Source organism: Silurus meridionalis, chromosome 13 (genome assembly GCF_014805685.1).
Source record: "Silurus meridionalis isolate SWU-2019-XX chromosome 13, ASM1480568v1, whole genome shotgun sequence".
Taxonomy (NCBI): Eukaryota; Metazoa; Chordata; class Actinopteri; order Siluriformes; family Siluridae; genus Silurus; species Silurus meridionalis.
The window spans coordinates 12,346,451-12,370,862 of NC_060896.1; the positions used below are offsets into that span (position 1 = coordinate 12,346,451).

Sequence of the window (24,412 nt, forward strand, 5' to 3'; positions counted from 1 at the left end):
CACAGTCACTGGACCTGAACCCAATCGAGATGGTTTGGGGTGAGCTGGACCTCAGAGTGAAGGCAAAAGGGCCAACAAGTGCCAAGCATCTCTCGGGGAACTCCTTCAAGACTGTTGGAAGACCATTTCAGGTGACTACCTCTTGAAGCTCATCAAGAGAATGCCAAGAGTGTGCAAAACAGTAATCAAAGCAAAAGGTGGCTACTTTGAAGAACCTAGAATATGACATTTTTCAGTTGTTTCACACTTTTTTATTATGTATATAATTCCCCATGTGTTAATTCATAGTTTTAATGCCTTCAGTGTGAATGAGAAAGTGTGTCCAAACTTTTGGTCTGTACTGTATATATATATATATATATATATATATATATATATATATATATATATATATATATATATACTTGGGCCAGAGGTGGAATTTTAACTTCCAAACTGTTACAAGGCAAACATGCAACCACTAAGGCACTGTACCCACTATGTAGATCATATTCTACTAAAAATAGAGTCTTCTTGTTCTGTCCTCAACATCTGCCTCTTTTACACCAACTACCTGCATGTCTTCCCTCACCACATCCATGAACCTCCTCCTTGGCCTTCCTCTTTTCCTCCTACCTGGTGGCTCCATCCTCAGCATTCTTCTACCAATATAATTCATGTCCCTCCTCTGCACATGTCCAAACCATTTCAATCTCGCCTCCCTCACCTTGTCACCAAAACATCCTACATGCGCTGTCCCTCTAATAAACTCATTTCTAATCTTGTCCATCCTCGTCACTCCCAACGAAAACCTTAACATCTTCAGCTCTGCTACCTCCAGCTCCACCTCCTGTCTTCTACTCAGTGCCACTGTCTCTAATCCATACAACATTGCTGGTCTCACCACAGTCCTATAAACTTTCCTTTTCATTCTTGCAGATACCCTACTATCACAAATCACTCCTGTCACTCTTCTCCACCCACTCCACCCTGCCTGCACTCTTTTCTTTACTTCTCTAAAACACTCTCCATTACTTTGCACTGTTGACCCCAGGTACCTGAACTCCTCCACCTTCTCCACCTCTTCTCCCTGCAACCGCACCACTCCACTGCCCTCCCTCCCATTCACACACATGTACTCTGTCTTACTCCTACTGACTTTCATTCCCCTTCTATCCAGCGCATATCTCCACCTCTCCAGGCTCTTCTCAACCTGCTCACTACTCTCACCACAAATGACAATATCATCCGCAAACATCATAGTCCAGGGAGACTCCTGTCTGACTTCGTCCGTCAACCTGTCCATCACCACTGCAAACAGGAAAGGGCTCAGGGCTGATCCTCGATGTAGTCCAACTCGCACCCTGAACCAGTCTGTCGTTCCTACTGCACACTTCACTGCTGTCACACTGTCCTCATATGTGCCCTGCACCACCGTCACATACTTCTCTGACACACCTGACTTCCTCATACAGTACCACAGCTCCTCTCTCGGCACTCTGTCGTACGCTTTTTTTAAATCCACAAATACACAATGCAATTCCTTCTGTCCTTCTCTATACTTCTCCATCAACATCCTCAAAGCAAATAAGGCATCTGTGGTGCTCTTCCTCGGCATGAAACCATACTGTTGCTCACCGGTACCCTGTCGGCTAACGATACCTGTGGCGGTCGTTGTTAACCCGGGCCTTGATCGATCCGGTATGAAATTCTCATTTGTGATCCGCATATTTAATTTGGCACACGTTTTACACTGGATGCCCTTCCTATCGCAACCCTCCCCATTTACCCGGGCTTGGGACCGGCACTAAGAGTGCACTGGCTTGTGCATCCATAATGGCTGGGTTTTCTACTAAAAAAAAAGAGTACACATTGTATAAAGTGAAGAGAAGAAGAATTCCTGGTCTTTTATTATCTTATCTTCAAATATATTGCATTACTCTTTTATGGGATTCTAAACCACTTAACGTGAAAAACGTTTGACCGGTGACCAAACTCAACCAAACTGCTTGCAAATGTACAACTGCTGCTGTACATAATATGCGTTATTATTAATGTGTTCACTGAGCTGGGTCTTTAAAAAACACTGTTTAATCGCATTAATCCACGTTAAGCTTTTTTATTTTTTTTTTTACATTGCTTGTTTTAGAACGTCTCCTCTTTTATTATAAGGTCAGATAAGGGAACCACTAAACAGTTTTATTTTTCTGACACTTTCTTTCATTGCTAATGGCAAGTGACACATAGCAGGAGTTTTAGCTCATGCTGCTTGAAAAGTAGTTGTAGGCATTCATTATCTGCCTACATGATAATTTTTTTACACAGTTTGTATCCACAACATTAGACTTCTTTGAGCCTCAGATAGAATTCATATTTGTACTATATTTTTGAAGATGTGAAAATAACTTGACATTGCCAATTAAACATGAATTTATACAAATGTCTATTAAGCAGCCTACGTGTTGAATCAGCACTTTTTGTACACACTGCAACCAATTGAACAATTTAGTAAATCAAACCAGTGATATTTTTGAGTAATGAAAAGATTCAAATAATACAGTTCTAAGCTTAATCATAACAAACTGCACGACCCTCACATACTTCTCTGACACACCTGACTTCCTCATACAATTCCACAACTCCTCTCTCGGCACTCTGTCGTACGCTTTCTCTAAATCCACAAACACACAATGCAACTCCTTCTGATTTTCTCTGTACTTCTCCATCAACATTCTCAAAGCAAATAAAACATCTGTGGTGCTCTTCCTCTGCATGAAACCATACTGTTGCTCACAGATGGTCACCTCTTCTCTCAGCCTGGCTTCCACTACTCTTTCCCATAACTTCATGGTGTGACTGATCAACTTAATTCCCCTGTAGTTACTGCAGGTCTGCACATCTCCCTTATTCTTAAAGATCAGTACCAGCACACTCCTTTTCCGTTCCTCTGGAACAACCTGGTTAAAAACTCCACCGCCATCTCTCATAATCATCTCCATGCTTCTACTGGTATGTCATCTGGTCCTGCCGACTTTCCACTCTTCATCCTCTTAATCGCTGCTCTCACTTCCTCCTTACTAATCCTATTCACTTCCTGCTTCACCATCCAACCTTCTCTCTCTCTCATTTTCCTCATTCATCAGCTGCCCAAAATACTCCCTCCACCTTCTCAACACACTCTCCTCACTAGTCAACACATTCCCATCCTTTATTGCTCTATCTTGCAGCACATCCTTCCCAGCTCGGTCCCTCTGCCTGGCCAATCGGTACAAATATTTTTCTCCTTCCTTAGTGTCCAACTTCACATACAGCTCCTCATATGCCGTTTCCTTTTCCTTTACCTGCTGCCGCATCGCCTTGTACTCCTACCTACTTTTCTCATTACTCTGTAGATCCCAATTCTGTTTTGCCAACCACTTTTTTTCTTATGCTCTCCTGCACGTCGTCATTCCACCACCATGTCTCCTTGTCTTACTTTCTATTTCCAGATGTCACACCAAGTACCTTTCTAGCTGCCTTCCTTATCACTTCTGCAGTAGTTGCCCAATCATTCAGCACCTTCAGCACCACCGAGCCCCTGTCTGACCTCTTCCCTGAATCTCACACTACAGTCTTCCTCCTTCAGTATCCACCATCTTATTTCAGTCCTCACTCTCCTCCTCTTCCTCTTCACCTCCAAATCCACTTGTGAAGTATAAGCACTGATGACATTTATCATCACAACTTTAACTTCCAGCTTCATGTTCATCACCATATCAGAAACTCTCTTCACCTCCACTACGCTTTTACTGTACTTTTCCTTCATAATCACTCCTACACCATTTCTCTTTCCATCCACACCATGAAAGAACAGTTTAAACCCACCTCCAACGTTCCTGGCCTTACTCCCTTTAGCTCATTTGTTATTGTTCATAGCCTGTATGACTTCTTTCTTTGAAACCCAAACAGAGAACCACGCAGAATGTAAATCTCAAATCCCACTGTAACCTGTAATCTTCTGTTCAGATTTATTCATTTGTTTGGTTATGTATGTTTGCTGTATTTAAAGCATATTACTTAAGTTTTCTATCCTGATGCTGATATTCTGTTTATTATCCCATCATTTTTTATACTTGCACCAAATTTTAGGCACAGTCAACTGGGAACAATTTACATCTTTTGACACATTCGGTGTTGGATTTCTTTCTTGAAGGAGTCTTCTAATCCCTTCCAATCTTTTAAATGACAACTCTGAGCAGAGTCTGACAGCTCTTTAAGGTCTGTAAACACTCTTTAAGAAAAAATATTCAAATTATTGTCATCTATTATTGTGTCATCAAATTATTATCTATTATGACACATATACGAGCTACAAAAGAATTGGTCAAGTGTTTGTTCAATATACATGCAGTTTATGAGCTAATTCTAGGCTCAGTGCACTTTAGAATTAAGCATTTTTAATGCTAAATTAATATTTATTAATGATTTTACTTAATAAAATCATACTAATTTTATATACCTCATTTTTTAACATTAAAAAAGATTAACTTAATTGAAGGAAGTGTATTAATTCACATTTGTTTACACTAAATACTAAATGAAATACTAAACTAAATACTAAATTCACTTAGACTACTATTTAATATGTAGGCGAAAAAAAGTCCACATACCTTAATTTCCGGACTATAAAATGCACCCATATATTAGCTGAATTTGACAAAGATTTTTATTTTTAACATAAATAAGCCGCACCTGTCTATACTGTCTACACTGAAACTAATGAACTTTACACAGGCTTTAACAAAAGACACTAAATGCAATATGTTGCGCTTCTATTAGAAGCATAGCGGTATTTTGGTAATAGCATGTCACTGCATTCTTCCGGTATTACTGCGTGTGTGTAAGACTGAGGATTATGTCCTTTTTATTTTCTGATTCTTATTTCTAAGTTTCTTTGACTAACCCATAACGCTGTTGCCAAGAAAAATAAAAAAGCACGAGTTTTGGAAACCTGTCTGTGCTTATATGATTTCTGTTGCAACTGGACTTAGCGAGCTATCCCTTCACCCTGACTCAACGCGTTACAACAGCTTGTATCTAAACAGTAGCCGACCAAGTAAGTCATTGTTCACTGTCTTCCTCCTTCCTTTCACAACTACAGTGGTACCTTGACCTACGTGTGCAATAATGTACGAGTTTTCCGAGGTACGAGCGGTCACTCTGTCGATTTTTTTTTTGCTTTGTTACGTGAGCAAAAAATTGAGGAACGAGCTCGAGACGCCGCTGCTTGATGGCGAAGCGAAGCCAGAAAGCGAAGATTGTGACGAAAATTAAGATAAGCAGAGAAGAAGTAAACATTTTAAAGTTTAGGGATACGTAGTGTACAGGAGTGATAGTAAAACAATGAGTTTTCGTCCACGGAACAAATTAAACTCATAGGTCAAGGTACCACTGTATTTCTCTGGGGAGTTTATCTTTTGTCATCGTCGTGCGCCACCGGTGGAAGTTTTTTCTCCCGATGCCGTGCAGCTCAGAACACAGGTGAGGTGCGTTTTTTCGTTTCCGTTCGGAAATTTCATTGGTCTAATGTTATGTCGCTCAGTTTTTTGGCTTGAAGTTTGTTAGACCGGTAAAAACCCAGGAAAAATCCATAAATTAACCGCTTCGTTGTTTAAGCCGCGGGGCTCAAAACATAGGAAAAAAGTAGCGGCTTATAGTCCGAAAAATACGGTAAATGAAAATGGACGGTAATAAATGGTAGGTAAAGAAATATTTAATGTTATATATTATGTGGCTGTACTTGAGTAAATTTTTCAAGTAGCTGTATTTCCATTTTGTGGAAAACCTTCACTTCTCAACATTTTATATATATACAGTGGAACCTCGGAGCTCGCGGCCTCAGCGCTCGCGACCTCGCATGCTTGCGACTTTCATTTTGACCGGCGACTCTCATTCAGGTCGGCTCGTGAGCAACCGCGAGCTGCTCAAAACGCTAGTTTTAACATTTCTAATCAAGGTATATCTCATTAAAACACACTTCAGCATACTATATAAAGTGAGTACCCATTACTGTATTTTCTGTACTGTATTGTACTGTATTTTCTGTACTTCTCTACTGCATACTTTACTGTACCTGTACTTTTTTTTTTTAATTAAGCATTGTAATTGCTGTTAATTTACATAAAGTCTTGTTAAAATAGTCTAATAATTAAGTGTTATGGAGTGAAATAGTGTTATTTACCCATTTAAATCGATTTCGTATAGTGTTCTTTGGGTTTTTACTGGGTTGGAAGGGGCGTATCAAAAGGTCATGAAAATTCAGAACTCGCGACCGGTCTTGGTCCCTAACCCTCGCGAGCTCCGAGGTTCCACTGTACGTTAATTTAATTTGTATATATGAATACGTTATAGTACACATTCAGTGCCAACTTGTTGCAAGAGCACAACGGTAACCCCACAGTTCTTGGAAGAGTTTCTGCAGAGTATGGACATTTTTACTGTGTGCATGTAACAGAATTCACAGCAAAGGTTATGATGCTCAGGAGAACAAAGATTAAACTGCATCAATTATTAATGTATAGTTCTTATAGATCTTTAAAAAAACTGAACTGAAGTACATTCAGAATTAAATACTTTGAAGAGTACTTTTACTTGAGTCATATTCAGGCTGGGTGTTTGTGAATGTGTACTTTACTGCATAAATCAAAGGTGCCCAAACCTTTTCCTATTAAGGGCCATAAATCAAACTTGATTAAAGGCTATGGGCTGAAAATTATCGTAACATATTACCAAACATTATATTAAAATTAAAGTCACCACGGGTCCTTTCATTTATGACTTTCCAGTGCTCTGTATTGTTTAAAAACTATAATCACTCTCTTGATGTCACCCAAATGAGGATGGGTTTCCCTTTTGAGTCTGGTTCCTCTTAAGGTTTCTTCCTCATATCATCTAAGGGAGTTTTTTCTTGCCACAGTCGCCATGGCTGCTCATCAGAGATAAATACACATCGTTCACCTTAACTGTTAAATTCTGTAAAGCTGCTTTGGGACAATGTCAATTGTGTCAATTTATTTAATATAAAAAACAAACAAATAAATAAATAGAAAAACATTACTCTATAATCAGCTTAACTAATGCTTAAAAATTGTAGTTCAGTGGCTCTTATAGTACAGTGAGAAACAATCCAGGTTATTTAACACCAGAGTTCTAATAACCTAATTCTGCTATTCAGTGTCCTCTAATGAGAAACATGAAGCTCTTTTCAAATATGGCATGGCAGGACAAATGGAAGGCTATCATGGGCTAACTTTGGCCCACAGGCCCTCGTTTTGAGCTTCTCTGTCATAAATAAAAGTAAATGTAATTACAGAATGTAACTGATATATAGAACTTAAAGAATTACAGAATTATTGGTGTCTTGTTTGGTGTTACATTGTTTTGTTGTGGCTGTATCTTGCTCAATGATAGAATGGGTTTATGCACATGTAATTACTTTGAATCTACGATTTTAATGCATTTTTAGTTCATTTTTCATTTGAATGTTAACCGACATCCTCAGCTGTGGTCATGCAGTACAATCCTAAACACGATTACCAACACTTACTTTTTTATTACAACAGCAGACGCAATGAATTTATAGTACTGCTTAATCGAATGTAAAATGTTATTTTAGTTTTGATGGGAAGCAAAGCAAGAATGAAAACCTCATTCTCCATAATGCATTGAAGCTTTTTTAAAAAGCTATCCTAACCCCTCTCTAAAATGTCGTAAGTATTCCTAATATGTTGCACGCTGATTCAGACATTTTAAACAGACCCACTTGGAATACACACTATAAATGGTGTATGCAGTATTAAATCAATTCTCATAGTTTACTGTTAATTAATTACACCGTTATTCTCAGTGCGCACAGGCCACGTATTTGACGGGGCGTCTGTTCGTGCTACATAAGACGTTCTTTATTTAGCATGAACTATATAAGACTGTGAAGTGTCTGAGTGTGAAAAGAGAAAGCAGAAGATATCGGGAGCTTGGAGAGGAGAACGGAAAAAAAAAACCTTGAGGAGAGAGAGGATAGCTGGGGCTTTAGACTGCAGAGTTGCAGCGTCAAATCTGTACGGTGGTTTGTGAAAAGACACACAAGGCGAACGTATTCCCTTTATTCATGATTCATTTATTTGTTTATTTTCAACTGTACTAGTTTTATTGCAATCTGGTTATTTCACATTTAAAAAGCAGACATCATCCAGTTGAACTGAAAAATCAATGATATTCATTTTTACAACAACCATAAGGCCCATGAACTGCAAAATTCCATCAAAACCATTATGTTTTTGTCAATTTCAGTTTTTTTGTCTTTTTTTTGAAACTGTAATTAGAAAAAAAAGAAAATATATAACAATCATAATAGAAAGGAGAAAAAATAAAAGATATTACGACTGGCAAGCATTCACAACACAGCACAAGTACCCATTTACCGCAAGAAATAAAAGGTACGAACGAAAACCAAGAGGGGAAAAAATGCATTTAAAGGAAAAATAAAATTGGCACCAATGAAATTGTATACAATAAGCAACAGAGGACATGGTAAGTGAAGCATTTCTAGAGACTAAAATCATAGACAGATGGAGTTTCTTTTTTTCCATTTTCTCTTTTGTTCCAAAAAAAGAAAAAAAAGAAAAAGAAAATCATAAAAAAAATAATTAAAATGCACAAATGGGAAGCGGGGACGATAAAAAATACTGCACGTAGAATACCTTTTTCTCTTCTCCTTCATCTCCTCCCCCGTTTCTCCTTTTTTTTTTTTAATAGCATATCCCATTAATATTTGTTCCCCACCGTTCGTAATAGCTGCGCCTGGTGGCGGAATCGTTAGAGTTTTACATGTGAGTAGCAAATGACACTTTGATTGGCTGTGATGTTGAAATGGGCGTCCCCCACCGGGCCTGGGTTGGGGTTCCGGGCTGAACCGGGAGTCCTGCGGGGCTCGGGCTCACTGCGCGTGCTGGCTCAGTGTGTGGTTCTGCACAGGAAGAGAAGAGAAACCATGAGGAGAGAAATAATAAGCTACGTGCCCACATCGCCACCCCCTCCCTCCATCCATCTCTCTTTCTAGCCACCCGCTAGGATTCTCTGTCCATCTTAGGGCCAGCACCCCCTCTTTGATAAGGGAGTACCTGCTCTCTAGCCACATGTGTGCCTTTCTTTCTTTCATTTCTTCTCCCTCTTTTTTTTTTGTTTGCCTTTCACATTATGCAAAGCTCGTCACATATCGAGCGCATATTCTTCATTCCTGTTTCTCGGAAATGGAAAGAACACTTTATATATTATATATTTCTTGTATTAATATTTATTTCATATATGCTTTAAAGCTCCTGTCACCGACATTGTTTATTCGGATCGTTTGCATTTTCTGTATTCATATTTATAAATATTTTAAAGCATCGTCTCAAAACCTTATGAGACCCACATTTTATGGGCCTTTGAGTGCAGCATATAAATTTGTAATCACAATGAGACACCTCCGGTGGACTGTATTTGTGCTACGATTCAAATATGCACAAATGTTAGCATGTGCCAAGGCTAATTAAAAACAACAAAATGAGCAAAAAGACATGAAGGGACCCAACTCTGTTCAAAATGATGCACAAGTTCATTGCTGGATCCTTAAACGTTCAGTTCTAAAAGGAGCAGGAAAGTGCGGATATGCCGGGGTGTGGCGGATAGTGTTTCCCTCCGGCTGCTTTTACTGTGTTTCTGCCTTCTCTGTAAACCCATTTCCCAGCGAAGACTGGACATTCATCCACAGTTCCCTCTCAAAGCTGCTTTGTAAGATTAATCTCTCTTAGAGGGAGATTTGTGGGGTTTTTTTTGGAGAAAAAAAATTAAGGATTAAAAATGTTTTTTGGGGGCAATAAATACTTATTCTTATTTATGGCTCTTATCTGAGGGGACATATTTTTTTTTGTAAATGACTGCTGGCACAAGGGCCATATGGTTTATTCAGTGGGCCATGCCAGCAAGTCTTAAACCTCAGACTGAGGAGGGTTTCAAGGCACTTGGTCTGTCTTCTTTCTTTCTTTCTTTCTTTCTTTCTTTCTTTCTTTCTTTCTTTCTTTCTGTCTGTCTTCCTTTCATTCTTTCTGATCTCCTGCCCCTCCCACTCAGAGGAGCTGGCAAGATGGAGGGAGGGGGCCCTCTCCAGCGAGGAGCCGCATCTCTCTGGGAGCCACTGACCCCATTATGAGAGCAAACCACTTTTTAGCTCACTCACTGTGCCTGCATTACCGTCCCCTTACAGCAGAGGTCAGCATTGTTTCTAGCGCTTGCCTCACGACGGGCAACGACAGTGGGCAAGGGAAGAGGGAAAAAAAAAGAAGGACTGCAGCATCTCTAACGAAAAAATAAACCACCCTGTTGTTCACATCTTATCAGTTATCTATTGTGAATCAAAGTGCTGTGGGTTTGTCGTAGAGTTCCGGTATAGTAAATGAAAGGTGTGTGTGTGTGTGTGTGAAAGGGAGACTGAGAGGTTTTGACTGTATAGTGATGAGAGACAATCAGGGAGGTAAGATATACTACATGGTGCAAAATGTGTCTACATACAGTGCAATACAAAGTGTGTGAGAAACACTAGTTATTTGTTGCAGTAGAAGAGTGCCATACTGAGAATAATGATTATGTTCGGAAGAATTATTATATGTTTTCCTGTATATGTGGTTGTGGGAATCTTATAGATATTGCGTGTGTGTGTGTGTGTGTGTGTCTCCCCCAGGTGCAGTGGGTTGTGTGGAGCTCTATTGATTTGCAGGAGGAGGGATTGAGAGGCAGTGAGGCTCCCTGGAGCCCAGGGTTACACCGCAACTGCAGTGGCCTGATGGAAACTGCACAGTACGAGTGGAGAGAGCTGAGCAAACAAACACGCACACACAGATGTATATTGGCATGAATGTATACGCCGCCAGAATACTGCACACACTTAACACTATGCACCAACACGCATGCAGCCCACCTCGATGCTCATCCTAATGAGACCCTACACAGACCTACACAGGAGCAGCACACACCCTGTCTAAAAGAAAAATGCGACCAGACAACACGCAAATCCGTGTTAAACATCATGCTTGCCCGTGTCCATGGTTTGCTGTTGACGCAGAGGAGGGTCGTGCCAGCAACACTTGTTTAAATTAGCTAATCGGTGTGTTGGAACACACACGTTTTCAGGCGGGTCGCAGTTTGCGCTCTTCATCCGTTCGCCTTGTGGGGGGGCAGCGGTATTGATCAAGCCGCAGGCGATCGATCACTAGAATAGTGTGTGTCTCTGAATTTGATAATGACTCGCAGTATGACATCAGTGCTATGCAGCTGTAATTGATATATTCTCACTGAGGCAGAAAAAGAGAGGAAGAGCAAAAAAGCTTAGTTCAACATTACAGACCGTGGACTATACAAGTCTCATAAACCAATTCCCATCCTACACAAATATATAAACATGATTCCAACTAAAGAAAAGCATTTAATGAATTGTTCTTTCAATACAATGGTCTATTACGTCTGCCGCAATTCCCACGAACCGAAGCTTTGCTAGATTTCCATGTACTGAGAAAACAGAAAATCTGTTTACTCGGTCCCAACTCGGCCCCCGATAACTTTCTCTGCATTTCTCTTGCTTGATGTAATCACCCTTAGTTTGCTCAGATATGGTACATAGATAGAAACTAAACAAAACAAAAGAATATCCCTTTAATCCAGAGATACGCCCTGCCTGTGTCTTCACAAGAATCTCCTCAGTCCTACACGGCTGCACACAGCCACACTACACCTGCACCAAGTCCTCAGCGTGGCCGCTGGCGCGCTCCAGCAGGGGGGAGGCACACCAGGTAGAACAGCCGCCTTCTCTTCCCCCCCTGCTCATTGCAAGAACTGGGGGGGTGGCTGTGCGCTTGGCAGAACAGCCCTTCGGAGCTCAGTCAATATCTACGCTGTCATTGTTTTCCTAAACTGGTTATAAAAGAGAGGCTAAATCCTGCAGAGCTGCACACTCCTGGGAAATATGGCCCAGTCCCATTACTAATGCAGAGACCGCCAGACTGCTGCGCCCGCTAAGGGGGAGGAGAGAGGGAGACAAGAAGAGAGGGAGACAGAGAGTGAGGAAGAGGGGAGAGGGAGGGGAGAAGAGAGAGAGATAAAGGAAAATCAAATCTACGTTTCCCAACACTGCCTCTTCTCACATAAGAGCATGTGCATGCAGTCGGACCGAAGGTACTGTCATGTCACTTTCAATCAGGCCTCCGTGTGACTGTGTATATACTGCAGGGTCCCCGGCTCCGTGACGCCCCCTAGGGACGGTGCAGTAACGGTGAGACTGTAATGTGTTGGCTAGCTCGGTTCAAACAGGAAAAGAGGAAAAAAGAGACAGAATGCGATTAGCAAGCTGGATGCACCAAGGAAAACGTGGAGGTGTGGTTAGTGTCCAGTCATTAAACTGGGCCTGTATGTAGACATCACTGTGTTGAGGGGGTCTCAGAGCATAAAACTTATACCCCACCCTCACAAAAACACACACGTACCCCTGGCATACAATGTGCTATAGACACCGTTTCAATGTTTGTTAACACCCATCAATAACCCAATCCTTACCTGTAGCATATGTGAGATACTACAAACAAATAATACAACACATTTTTCTTTCAAATAAAATGTTTACTCAGAATTATCTTACTATTTAAGTCTAAGAGCAGTTGTTAAATTCCATTAATAAACATTTAACATGTATAATACAAATGAACACCAGTTCAGTCTAATCTTCCTTGTTTTCTTTAACCTGGTCCACCGAAGAAAACAAAATTACATTTCAATTTGCTCGTCATTTTACTGCAATTCAAATGAAATAATTAATTGAAAATAAAAAAAATTAAAAAGCTAGTCTCTGTCTTTCCACTAGAGGGCAAAATACAGCAACAAGTGCTGTGCCTTAATATCAGCTACTGGCACCATATCCTATTGACATGCAGTTCATTACCTTAAGCCAAAAAAAAAAAAGAACACATTCATAGCATTTTATAGCAACACAAGTAAATACGTTGTAACTGCAAATTGAAATTTTTTTTGTAAATAATTTAGCAAATTATCCTCACCCACAACAAAAAATACAATAATAAAAATCTACAGTATGACATGTTTTGTGTCATTAAATATAATGCATATAATCTTTAAAACTGCTGCAAAATGCGTACAATCTATTGGTCTACTAAACTACGCACACGAAGAGTAATGTGAAATAGAATGTTCCCTTAAATGTCTTAGAATGACTCAGACATTAAAGACAGTTCTATCGAAAAGCTCTGTACACTGGGGATAAAAACAGGTACAAAATACAATCATTTTGATTAATAGGTTCTTTTAGGTTTCTGAAGTTGACAATGGACCATCGAACCCACACAACATAATCGCACAAAGAAGTGCTAAAAACAATATACAGATTTCAAGCTTCATTTACAAAACTCTTTGAATAAGAAAGTCATAAACACATTCTGCAGAAATGTTTTGCTACATTAATTGACTGCCCCAACAAATATCCTTAGACTTCGATTATAAATGAGGTCTTTCATTCTCAGTTCTCAAAATGCTTATATTTAGTAAAAAACACGCAGTAGATAATTCCTGGAGTCTTACTGTAGCACATATTTCAACAGACACACATGCATTGTCTGCGATACAAGAAGCACTTAATACCTATGGATTAGGGACTGGGCAGAAACAGGAAGAGGAAACACTAAGGTTGGCAGGAGAGAGGGGAAGGGAGGTGGGGGGAGCGAGAGCAATGTGTGTAGCTTTGCTCTCAGGACACAGGCCTGTCCCTCTCTGCTCCGTTTTTAAACACAAAATGAAAAATCACCTTTGCCGCTTGGTGCACTTTAGTGTGGCTTATTTTTAGACCCGCTTGACAGTCTTCCAAGGGCCGGAGACTAACAGATGGGCTGTCTTAAAGCTTCATATGCTCTCAGCTCTCACCTCCCAGAGACAGGAAACTCACTTGGGAGTGGGCTACAAATAAACGGCCCCCTGCCCTGCCCCTGGATTCCCTCACTTCTCTTTCTCTCTCTCTCTCACACACACACACACACACACACACACACATATACACATATAACCCAGCATATACACAGGAAGCCTGCACCCAGCCAGGGCCTGTCCATGTCCCTGTCCCTGTTCTCCCTTTCTCTGCGGCAGTGTCCTGTTTCACTACAGTGCGCATTTCGCAACCTGCGCATTGCACACTTCCCCAAGGGGACTTCATCCTGCCCCTATTGCTGCCACTAAATAATGCCAGAACTGTATTCTCTCACACACACACACACACACACACACACACACACACACACACACAAAATAATCACTCATAAATGACTGATATGCCCTGCTCTACATCTTAGCACCATTTAGCTGGCCACACAATCACTCTGAGTTGTAAAAGCGATTCCTTTTGTGTGCAAAAATAACAGTGGATCAGATCGCACAGGTGAAATCAGACACCCCCCCCCTCCCTCGGACTTTTTTGACACAAAGGAACTGACCTACTGCTGCACATGGTTACCGTCGAGCAGGCTCATCTCACACAGGCATTGCACTGCCCTCAAACACGCGCGTGCCTTAACACAATATCAAACACCTGCACGTCCAGACGCAGGCGCCTCTGTCCCACACTTGTCTGTTGAGAACCCATTTTCAGGCCATTAATCATCCAATTATTCTGAACAAATTAGGTAGCTCAGGGATCTACTTTAAGAAATGTATTTCCTAGTGACTAATAAGGTAGTTCCTAAATGTCAACACATACTCAAGGAAAAAGGCATGGACCAAAGCAGGATACAATTTCCATATCTAACACAAATCACCCTTTTGTTACACAAAATTCATATATATATATATATATATATATATATATATATATATATATATATATATATATATATATTTATCTGTTTCCAGCGTTCCAGGAGAACAAATTGGTTTAGCATCAATGGCAGATAATTAAATAAGGCTTACATTATGCTGCCTCTATATCTCTACCCACTGGTTGCATTAAGTTCATTGAATTTACTATACTATAATATACTACACTTTAATATAGCAGCTACATTTACACACTCATACCTTTGCAATTACACAAATAGGAAATAAAATCTTGGATCATTCTTCACTTAAACCTTATACTCAATGTAGTCCGTGATCTATTTTATAATACCATGCTTGAGCAACCTTTTTTTCCTTTTCCTTTTTTTCCCAAACCACCTGTGAAGCATCACATTACAGCTCTTGTTCACATGTTCGCACTTATATACAATCCTTCATTCTTTCCCTGTGATTCTCTTTTTTAACAGACAGACACACACACAATGCTGTAGTACTGGTATTGAGCTCAGTGGGGCGGTGAGTCTTGAGGGTCCCAGACGGGCCATGTCATGGGTGACAGCGCCGCGGTAGGCTAAGGGTAAGCTACGCTACGTTAACTGCATTCCGCTGCTCAGAGACGCACCGGAGTACACACACTCACTTTCCGTGTCACAGATACGACATACCCGAGCCTGTCCCCGGGGAATGGGTCAGTTTGACTAGAACACAGTCATAAACTATGAAAAAAGAGAGTGAGAGAAAGGAAAAAGAGAGATTGATTTCATTGAACAATCTGCCAGATGCTGGTCTTCGAGTGGAAAGGTGCGAGATCCCAAGTTGTGCATGTGCTTATGTTCCTGTGTATGTGTGTTTGAGTGAGAAACAATGAAAAAAAAACACAAGTGTAAGTGTAAAGCCTCTGTGTTTTGTGTGCATGTGTGTGTAAGTGTGAGAGACAAAGTGTGTAGCAGACGTGCAAAATCTCAACCTGGGTACATGAACGTGAGTGTGTGAAAGACTCCCGCATATATGTGTGTGCGTGCTCTGTGTGAGAGATCATTAAAGATCATACTATCACATAATGCACAGAGTGATTACTGAGTTCCTCAACTCTACAGGCAGCCCCTGAGCTCAAAGACACGAAGCAACACAATCCATTACACTCTCACATTACACAACCTTCAGCAGCACACACACTACTTACACTACTGATAAAGGTGCAGGATAGTATTAGTTTCAAGCATCTTAGAAAAGTTTATTTATTCTCGAGTGGCTGGGAAACAATAATCTTTAATAACTATAATCAGAATGAAGGAGTTTTTAACTTGGCATAGCAAGAAGACCAATAGTACACTATATAGGACAACTAACTTTTACAGCCATACAGGGTTCTTCTACACACTGTTACCACAAAGGTGGAACATCAAATTTTCCATTCACTTGAACTAGGAGACCCAAACGTGTTCCAGCATGACAATGCCCTGTGCACAAACCCAACTCCAAGAAGATGTAATTTACATAAGTTGAAGAGAAAGATCTCGAGTGGCCTGCTATAGAGCTCTGATTTCACCCCTATTGAACAACTCTGGGATGAACTGGAATGCCGACTGCACCCCAGGCCTCCTCACTCTACATCAGTACCTGCCTTTGTGGCTGAATGAGCGCAAATCTCCACAAGCACACTCCAAAATTCTAGTAGAACTGAAGAATGAAGGCGAATATAACAGCAAATAGAGTCTAAATGTGAAATGGGATGATCAAAAAGCACAAACTAATCTTATGGTCAGCTGTCCATAAACTTTTGTCAATGTAGTGTACATGCTAACATAATGTATGTTAAACAAAATGTTGCAGTTCACTTGATGAAGTGAAGCATTTCTGAGTAATTCATTCTTGGAATTAGAATGACAGTATAAGAAGTCAGGGGAGCAGTCATTTGCTCGGAGGCGGATAGCTTGTGTTAGTTTACTGGCAGACTTCACCTCGGTTGCTCTTGTTTGCATACAAATGCAGAAAAGGCATATTTTTCTCAGTGCATGTATATGTACAGCTACACCATATGAGCAAAAGTTTGTGAACACATGGTCATCAAACCGCAAGACTTTGTCTCCCCCTTTGCTATTAAACTCTTCTGGGAAGGTTTTCCACTACATTCGGGGCATGGTCATGAAGAGTTCTTCTCTTTCAGCCACAAGTTCATGATTAAGATCCGCTCCTGATGTTGGGTGAGGATGCCTAGGGTTCAGTCTATGTTCAAAATATCAAAAAGTGTTAATTGGGATTGAGGTCAGGGCTCTGTACATGAATTCTTGCACTTCCTATTTCTGGGTACCTTCATGAAGCTTGCTTCATACACATGCTGGAATTGGTATGTGCCTCTTTGTTCCACTGAAGGGAAATTGTAATGCGATTGTATACAAAGACATTCGGTACAATTGTTTGCTTTTAACTTTGTGGCAACACAATTCAGGGAATACCAACGTTTGGGTGTGATGGTCAGTTGTCCACAAACATTTTGTCTGGTATGTGTGTGTGTATTTTGGCATGTTTTAATATGTCAGTGGGAATTAAATGTCCTTATAAGGACAGGAATATCTGACAGTTTTGACCTGGTGGGTACTTTTTTCCCCCAACCAAAAGATTTCCTGATATTACTGAGGTTGAGGGTTAGAGTTTCATAGTATTAGCAAATAGCTGCATTAATGATTATGTACAAGGATAATAATACAACTGTGTGTGTGTTTGTGCTCATTGTTTATATCTTCTAGGGGACAATGCTTACGCTCGTACGTCACTGTCAACACTGTGACAGGTACTGCCCCGATCTGGCAATCTGCAAGCGTGACAGCAACACAGCATGCAGAGAGCTGTAGCACCACCGAACGGCCCTGCTCAACTGTCATGTCTAACTGGGGAACAGAATCTACACACACGCTGCCAGTGCCGAATCTATTTTGTCCCTCCTCCCTCTCTCATGTTGAGTCCGTCCCTGTCTCCTCTCAGCTTCCTGCGTGTCACAGACAGAACGAGGAAAACAGTGTCAGTAGCAGCAAGTAAAGGGCTAAAGAACTCCGTGGCAGATATGAGGACAATGTTTGCACCGTTCCCGATGGATCATTTCCCCTATTCTCCTTCTCTCCCTTCCTCCCTCTTCTCTCTCTCTTCCTTCTCCTCCCTTTCTTTCTCTCACACCACTCCTCAAATTATTCAATTTAGAGCAGACGCCACATCTCCCTGTGTGCCAAGCTGCTGAAGTTCACTCTATCTCGCTCACGCTCTCCCTCTGTCTCTGTCTCTCCATCCCTCTGCTTCATCTATCTCTTCATTTCTCAAACCCTCTTATAGATCATCGTCTCGAGCAGGGGTGCGTCGTGAACAAAGCAGAGGTTCTCTGTGTGTATATGTGTGTGTGAGCACGCGTGTCGCCAGCTACATCTCGCAAAGTGTGGAGAATTTGCAAACTGATGCATACTTCCATCGCTATTCATTATACGCACACAACCCCACGCAGACCCACATGCGCAGACACACACAGAGCCCAAACCGGTGTCCCATGTTGTAATAAAATGAATTCGAATGTCTTGATTTTCTCCGAAGATTTGCACTGCCCCATGGCGAGCAGTTTTGATTTGAATTCACCAGGCCACAAACTCGTCCGAGGCTCCAGCTCAGCAAGAGCGCGGGAACAAAACAACAACAAAACAAGTAAACAACTTAAACATGTCCCCTCCTGCTCTAGCTTACTCTAGTGCCAGGCAGCGGTCCACTGTTTGTGTGTGTGTGTGTGTGTGTGTGTGTGTGTGTGTGTGTGTGAGATACACTGCATCATAGCTAAACCTCATGTATGCCACGTTCTCACTGTCTGCATTCCGGAGCAGAGGAAAACACAAAAAAAACAAGTTGAACAATATAACTGCATAATTGCATCAGTGCACTAATAGAAGTGTGATATCATTTATTTACTTTCATTATTGTTTTATAAGAACATTCCAATTATTGAGTCCTCTACATGACCTATTTGTGGTTTATTCCATTGCACTTGAGCCTGTGGTGGATTTTTTCTACCCTGAAACAGGATGAGGGATGGGTGGATATAGTGGGGAAGGTTGGGGGCAGGAGAGACGGGGAGGGCGGGGGGTTATAGAGGGTTTAGAGGTGTTTGTGCTCTTCTCAGCCCAATGCTCATAGCTTTAAACTGGAGCTGCTGCCTATATTGCAGTCCCCAGGTTACACCTCAAGTAGCCAGCCAATCAACGGTGAAGGGGGGATTGGGGAGACTGTGTGCTTGTGCGTGTGTGCATGTGTGCGTGTGTGTGTTGGGGTTAGGGGTCTGAAGAGAGCCCCCCAGATCCCCATTCTAATAAAACACTGTGCCATTCCACAAGCTAGGGCAGCTGGGACATGGGCAGACAGCCACACAAGCACACACACACACACACACACACACACACACACACACACACACACACAATAAAAGAGTATGTCTGCAACATAAACCCAATGATATTTACAGCAATCATAAACCTAAATCATATAAAAAATCTCCAGCTCAATCTGTTCATGCAACATGCAGGAACTTGATGCTGGCATCCTGGTCATGTTGACAGCTTGCGTAGCAGAGAACGAAAACAAATTCCAAGTAACTGTGCACTTAAATATAGGGAAAGGGGACAGGTTTGATCGCAGCAAGTCTATTCAGCGTTTTGCACATGAGACAAGCTGCGTTGTTTTGTCTTGTTTCGGAAGAAGCGTGCTAAAACGAGTGGATGTCTATCTGTGGCGTATATATAATTAGCAAGCTGTGCAGATCCACACTATAGCTGGAAGCTAATGTAAATCATAGTATGGCATAATGGGGATAGTAATATTCATGCAATACATATGGTATTCTGTTATAAAGAGGAACTTCTTTTTTAAAAATAGTAAATTGAACAAGGTAGAATTCCTTTCCAATGATTCTGAAAAATGAAAGAAAGTACTCATTTAGATAGTTCAAAGGATTTACTGGATCATGGTCTTCATTAGAAAAGAATTAGAACAAAACTGACAAATGAGGAACTCTGAAAACTGAAAAGGTTTCTGCCAAATATAGCACGTAGGGCAGAAAAATAAAAAGCATCAAATAAAAACAAACAAACAATAAAGTAATCCACCTTGTACAGATCATCACTGAATGGACACACGTCTCGCTGTGGTAAATAATTTGAGGTGTAACGTACACAATATACACGGTTCGGCTCAATTTCTGTACGGTTAGGGGGGAGAAATGCAAAACATTAAATTGCTTAAAATTTTTTTATTAACGCAGTTAATTATTAGATTTATATGTGTGATTATTATTTATTATATTTGTGAACATAAACATTTGAACAGTTTACATTTTAAAACAATTCGAAATAAAATGCCTGTTTGGTTAAATAATATATAAAATAATATTTTATAACATATAAAAAAAAAAAAAATCAAATGTGATATACTTTTTTATTATATTGATTTAATTGGCACAAATTCAATTGATTAAATAAAAAGAAACATTTTTATTAAACTGTGTACATTTGTTAGACCCCATTTGAATAATACAGATATGTAATTAAGAGTGTGTTTTACATTTAATATTTAATTGTCTAAAGATATGATCTACTTAGCTGAGCTCCATACTTCAACAAATGTCTTGTTTCTTCTATCCTTCATTCATTCACTCCCTTGATATGCAAAACTGTCCGGATTTCCTCTTTTTAAGAGAAATTCTTGAAGCTAGACCTAAAACGCTAAAGAATCAATAGAGCTAGCGTTAAACTCTAAACAGGAAGTGGCTAGCGGCTAACGCTATGGATTTAAGATTTTCGTGCCCCCCCCAACTTTTCATTTTCAAGTTGGAAACTGCATGTAATTATGAAACTTAGATTTTAACTATGTTCCACACGTAAAAAGGATTGCATTAAAAAAAATCTTGAATTCATAGCGCTAGCATTAGCCACTTCTTGGTTAGTGGCAGTTGCTAGCGCTATTGATTCTTTAGCGCTTTCATGCAAATCTAATTTCTGTTACAGAGTGAGCAGCGACAGTGACACTACACTAACTCTAGTTTCTTTTTTTTATTACCCCTTGCATTGTTGTGTATGTTTTCAAGGTTAAAAATGATAATTAAAAAAAATCTTCAAAGTGCGCGGCAGAGACGAAACCAACATGCAGTGTGCCCTTTATACTTTCCTGAGGACTCAGAATTTAACTGACGTGATGTCTCACATGTAAAAAGGATTGCATTAAGTACACATGTGTACCGAACCGAAAGCCCTGTACCGAACACATTTGGGTACGAATACATGTACCGTTACACCCGGTAAATAACATCATTCAAGTAAAGCTAGTATCTTTGCATTCACTTGACATTTGGAGCAACAGCACATTGTATTAGTAGTTATGCTTTGCACTGCACTTTGCTGGATGTTGCTTGGTTTTCGTGTTTCTAAATGTCAGCGCATGTTTCCGACGCTGTTGTAACTTAGGTATCAACAGCCCAACCTCGGAAATAATGACTTTCCGAACTCCAGGAATGATTGTCATGTTGTCTGTGCAGACTTTAAAACCTGTATGTTGCAACTGTAACTGAAAATTCCCATATCTGCAAGCATTCTCGTTGCTGATTTATGCTGGACATAAACTGATAACAGAATAGATTATATGAGGTTGTAAAGACATTAAGCATATATATATATATATATATATATATATATATATATATATATATATATATATATATATATATTTTATACTCTAGTGCTTATTTTTCCCTCTTTGTTTTATGAACAGTATCTCACAAAAGGGAGTACTGGTGAAGATGATGGAGTGGCCAACTATGTGTCCAGAACTGAACAATATTGAGCACCTGTGGGATATCCTCAATCGGAAGGTGGAAAAGCAGCTCCGTGATGTCATCAAAAAGGAGTGGAAGAGGATCCCAGCAACAACCTGTGCAGGTCTGCTAAATTATATGCCCAGGAGGATTAAGTATTTATAATAGTTGGCCACTCCATCACCTTCACCAGTAGCAATGGTGCTCACACAAAATATTGACACTTTGGACACAGTCTTAACATGTTCACTTTGGGTATACTCACTTTAGCTGGCAGCTAATTAGACAATAATTGTTGTATGTTGAGTTATTTTCAGAGGACGGTAAATTTGTACTGCTACAAGCTGCACATTGACTGCTCTGAAAAATATCAAAGTTTTATTTCTATACTCTTGTTCATTGAGGAAATAGACTAAAATAGTTGGTGAAATGAGAGGGGTGTACTCACTTTTGTGAGATACCAGGTTTTTTTTGTATAAAAAAAATGGTGGTATCCTAAGCTTGTGTTGACGTATTCACCGATAGAGACTTCAAAGCACTTTGTATGTTGCTCTGGATAAGGACGTCTGCAATACGTCATAAATGTAAACTTGAACTTAGGAATCGAGTTGTTCCAACATCGTCCAAAAACATCGTTTCCATTGTCATCGAATAATTCATCCACACCTCTACACTTGCACAGCTTTCTTACATCACTTTGCCTACCGTTGTAAGAGAACTCACGTGCCTCAAATATTCTCAACATGCCTCAACATTTTCAGGTTGTCAAGGGGAGGAGGCAGGCATCAACAAACAAGCGCAAAGACCATTCCCAACCAACACACACTTCAACAGGCACACCATGCACTCATTCAAACTGCTGACTGTGGTTAAATATTTAGCAGTGCTAAAAGAGAGTACTATATGCACACACACACACACACACACACACACACACACACACACACACACACACACACACACATGGGTGCTGGTCATGAGAGACTTGCAGCGCCCCCTGTAGGGCTGTAGTATAGGCAGCAGTGTTTAAATATGAGGCAGGTTGTCAGTGGATATCAGCAGAAGTCATGGAGGGGCCAACAGTGGGGCAGGATGGAATTGTTTGCGAAGGATAGCTAGAGAAACAAAACAACAGCACTCTCCCTCATACAAACACGCACAGATACACACACACATATACACACATATGTACACATGCACAGTGTGAAGAAGGTCTCTGAAGTTTCCAGCAAAGGAGCTAAGATCTGGCAGCGTGGGTCTAGCTGCACTGATCAGGGCAAAGCATGACTTATTTACCAGCTTACGACTGCACTATTTATGGGACACAGGGGAGAAGAAGTGAGAGAGAGAGAGAGAGAGAGAGAGAGAGAGAGAGAGAAAGAAAGAAAGCGCAGGAGAGTGAGGTTAAAATATGCATGTGGCTGCTCATATATGGGTGAGAGTGTTGCAAAAAGAACACGATAGACAGAAAAAGGAGAATAATGGAGTGAGAAACTGTTAGTGGTGGTGTGTGTGTGTGTGTGTGTGTGTGTGTGTGTGTGTGTGTGTGAATTGTTAGAGGTGGAGGGGAAATGGCAATGCAGGAGGGAGACAGCATGATGCATTGAGTGTCCAGCAAAGGCTCATGGGAAGGTGGAGGTCCTGAGAGGGTAAGGGCATGTAGACTAGGGTCTTCCATCCATCGAGCCTCATTAACACGTACACACACACACACACACACACACACACACACACACACACACACACACACACACACACACACGAGATCACACACAGTAAGACTTTGGTTAGGTGAGGTAGAATCAAGCTATACCCAAATGGAGGACCCTATTTTCATTCAGATTTTTATTAAATGTGGAAATTTGGTGTAGCTGTTACTTAGCATGAACACATTATAAGGTTTGCTCTATAAAGAGCTCAAATCTTGAATTATTTTGGAAGGTGTGGTCAGATTTGCTGGTGCAATATGCGATTAAATCGTCTCTTCTCGTTCGATTTAAGTTTGTGGGCATGAGCTTTTTCTATTATGCATTAATTACTCAATTAGCTATGAACCATTTAATGTATATCTGATGCATGATCATTTATATCAGTTTAATTTACAGGTCTAGTCTAATCCAGCCTAGTCCAAATTGTCTGGATGTATTTCTGTAACTCAAATAACCACTCTTTACAACCCTTGTGAGCAGAAAATCATCTCAGAAAGAACAGCATGTCGAGCATGTTTCAAGAACAGAGGACTACATAAGGTTTCCACCGCTGTCAAGAAGAAATAGAAGACGAATGAAAGGCTGAAAATGGACAGTTCAAGAATAAATTTGCCTGGGTTTTTTCCAAATTGGCAGCTATCTCGTTTCACTGAGCCTGTGCTCAATGCATCCTCAGATTCCTGTTCTTGGCTGACAGGAGAGGAACCAGATGTGATCTTCGGCAGGTATTCCTATTACCTTGGCCAGTGAATCTATGTGATAGATAAATTCATTCTCTGAGTTGTAATTGGTTAGTACTTGAGGAAAATAGATAATAAAAAAAATATATATATATTAGGATTAGCATTGCAAGAATGAGAGCGCAAAGCCTTCACTCGATCCATGCTCTTCCTTACTGACACACCCACACATGCTTGGTTGGCCTGGAGCTCCAGGTCTGGCATGGTCGTAGGGGGGCCATAAGGGGACAGAGGAATGGAAGGAAAGATAGAGG

The 24,412-nt window shown here is 40.5% G+C and overlaps 1 protein-coding gene and 1 long non-coding RNA gene across 6 annotated transcripts in view; one reads left to right on the plus strand and one right to left on the minus strand.

Moving 5' to 3' along the window:
* The first annotated feature begins 75 nt into the window (after positions 1-75).
* On the plus strand, positions 76-12,885 carry LOC124395570. Of its 2 annotated transcripts, XR_006927643.1 has the most exons (3): positions 76-131; positions 4,108-4,236; positions 10,736-12,885. It is a non-coding gene; the product is annotated as an uncharacterized LOC124395570 (long non-coding RNA). The 2 variants fall into 2 exon arrangements; XR_006927642.1 differs by lacking the exon at positions 76-131 and having other exon boundaries at positions 3,582-4,236.
* Positions 8,114-24,412, minus strand: part of znf423 (zinc finger protein 423) — a 151,242-nt gene continuing 134,943 nt past the window's right edge. For all 4 annotated transcript variants that reach the window (XM_046864179.1, XM_046864178.1, XM_046864180.1 and 1 more), the window contains one exon: positions 8,114-8,983. In XM_046864179.1, coding sequence (XP_046720135.1) covers positions 8,954-8,983 — 30 coding nt within the window. In that variant the 3' untranslated portion in view covers positions 8,114-8,953. The remainder of the gene's footprint in view (positions 8,984-24,412) is intronic.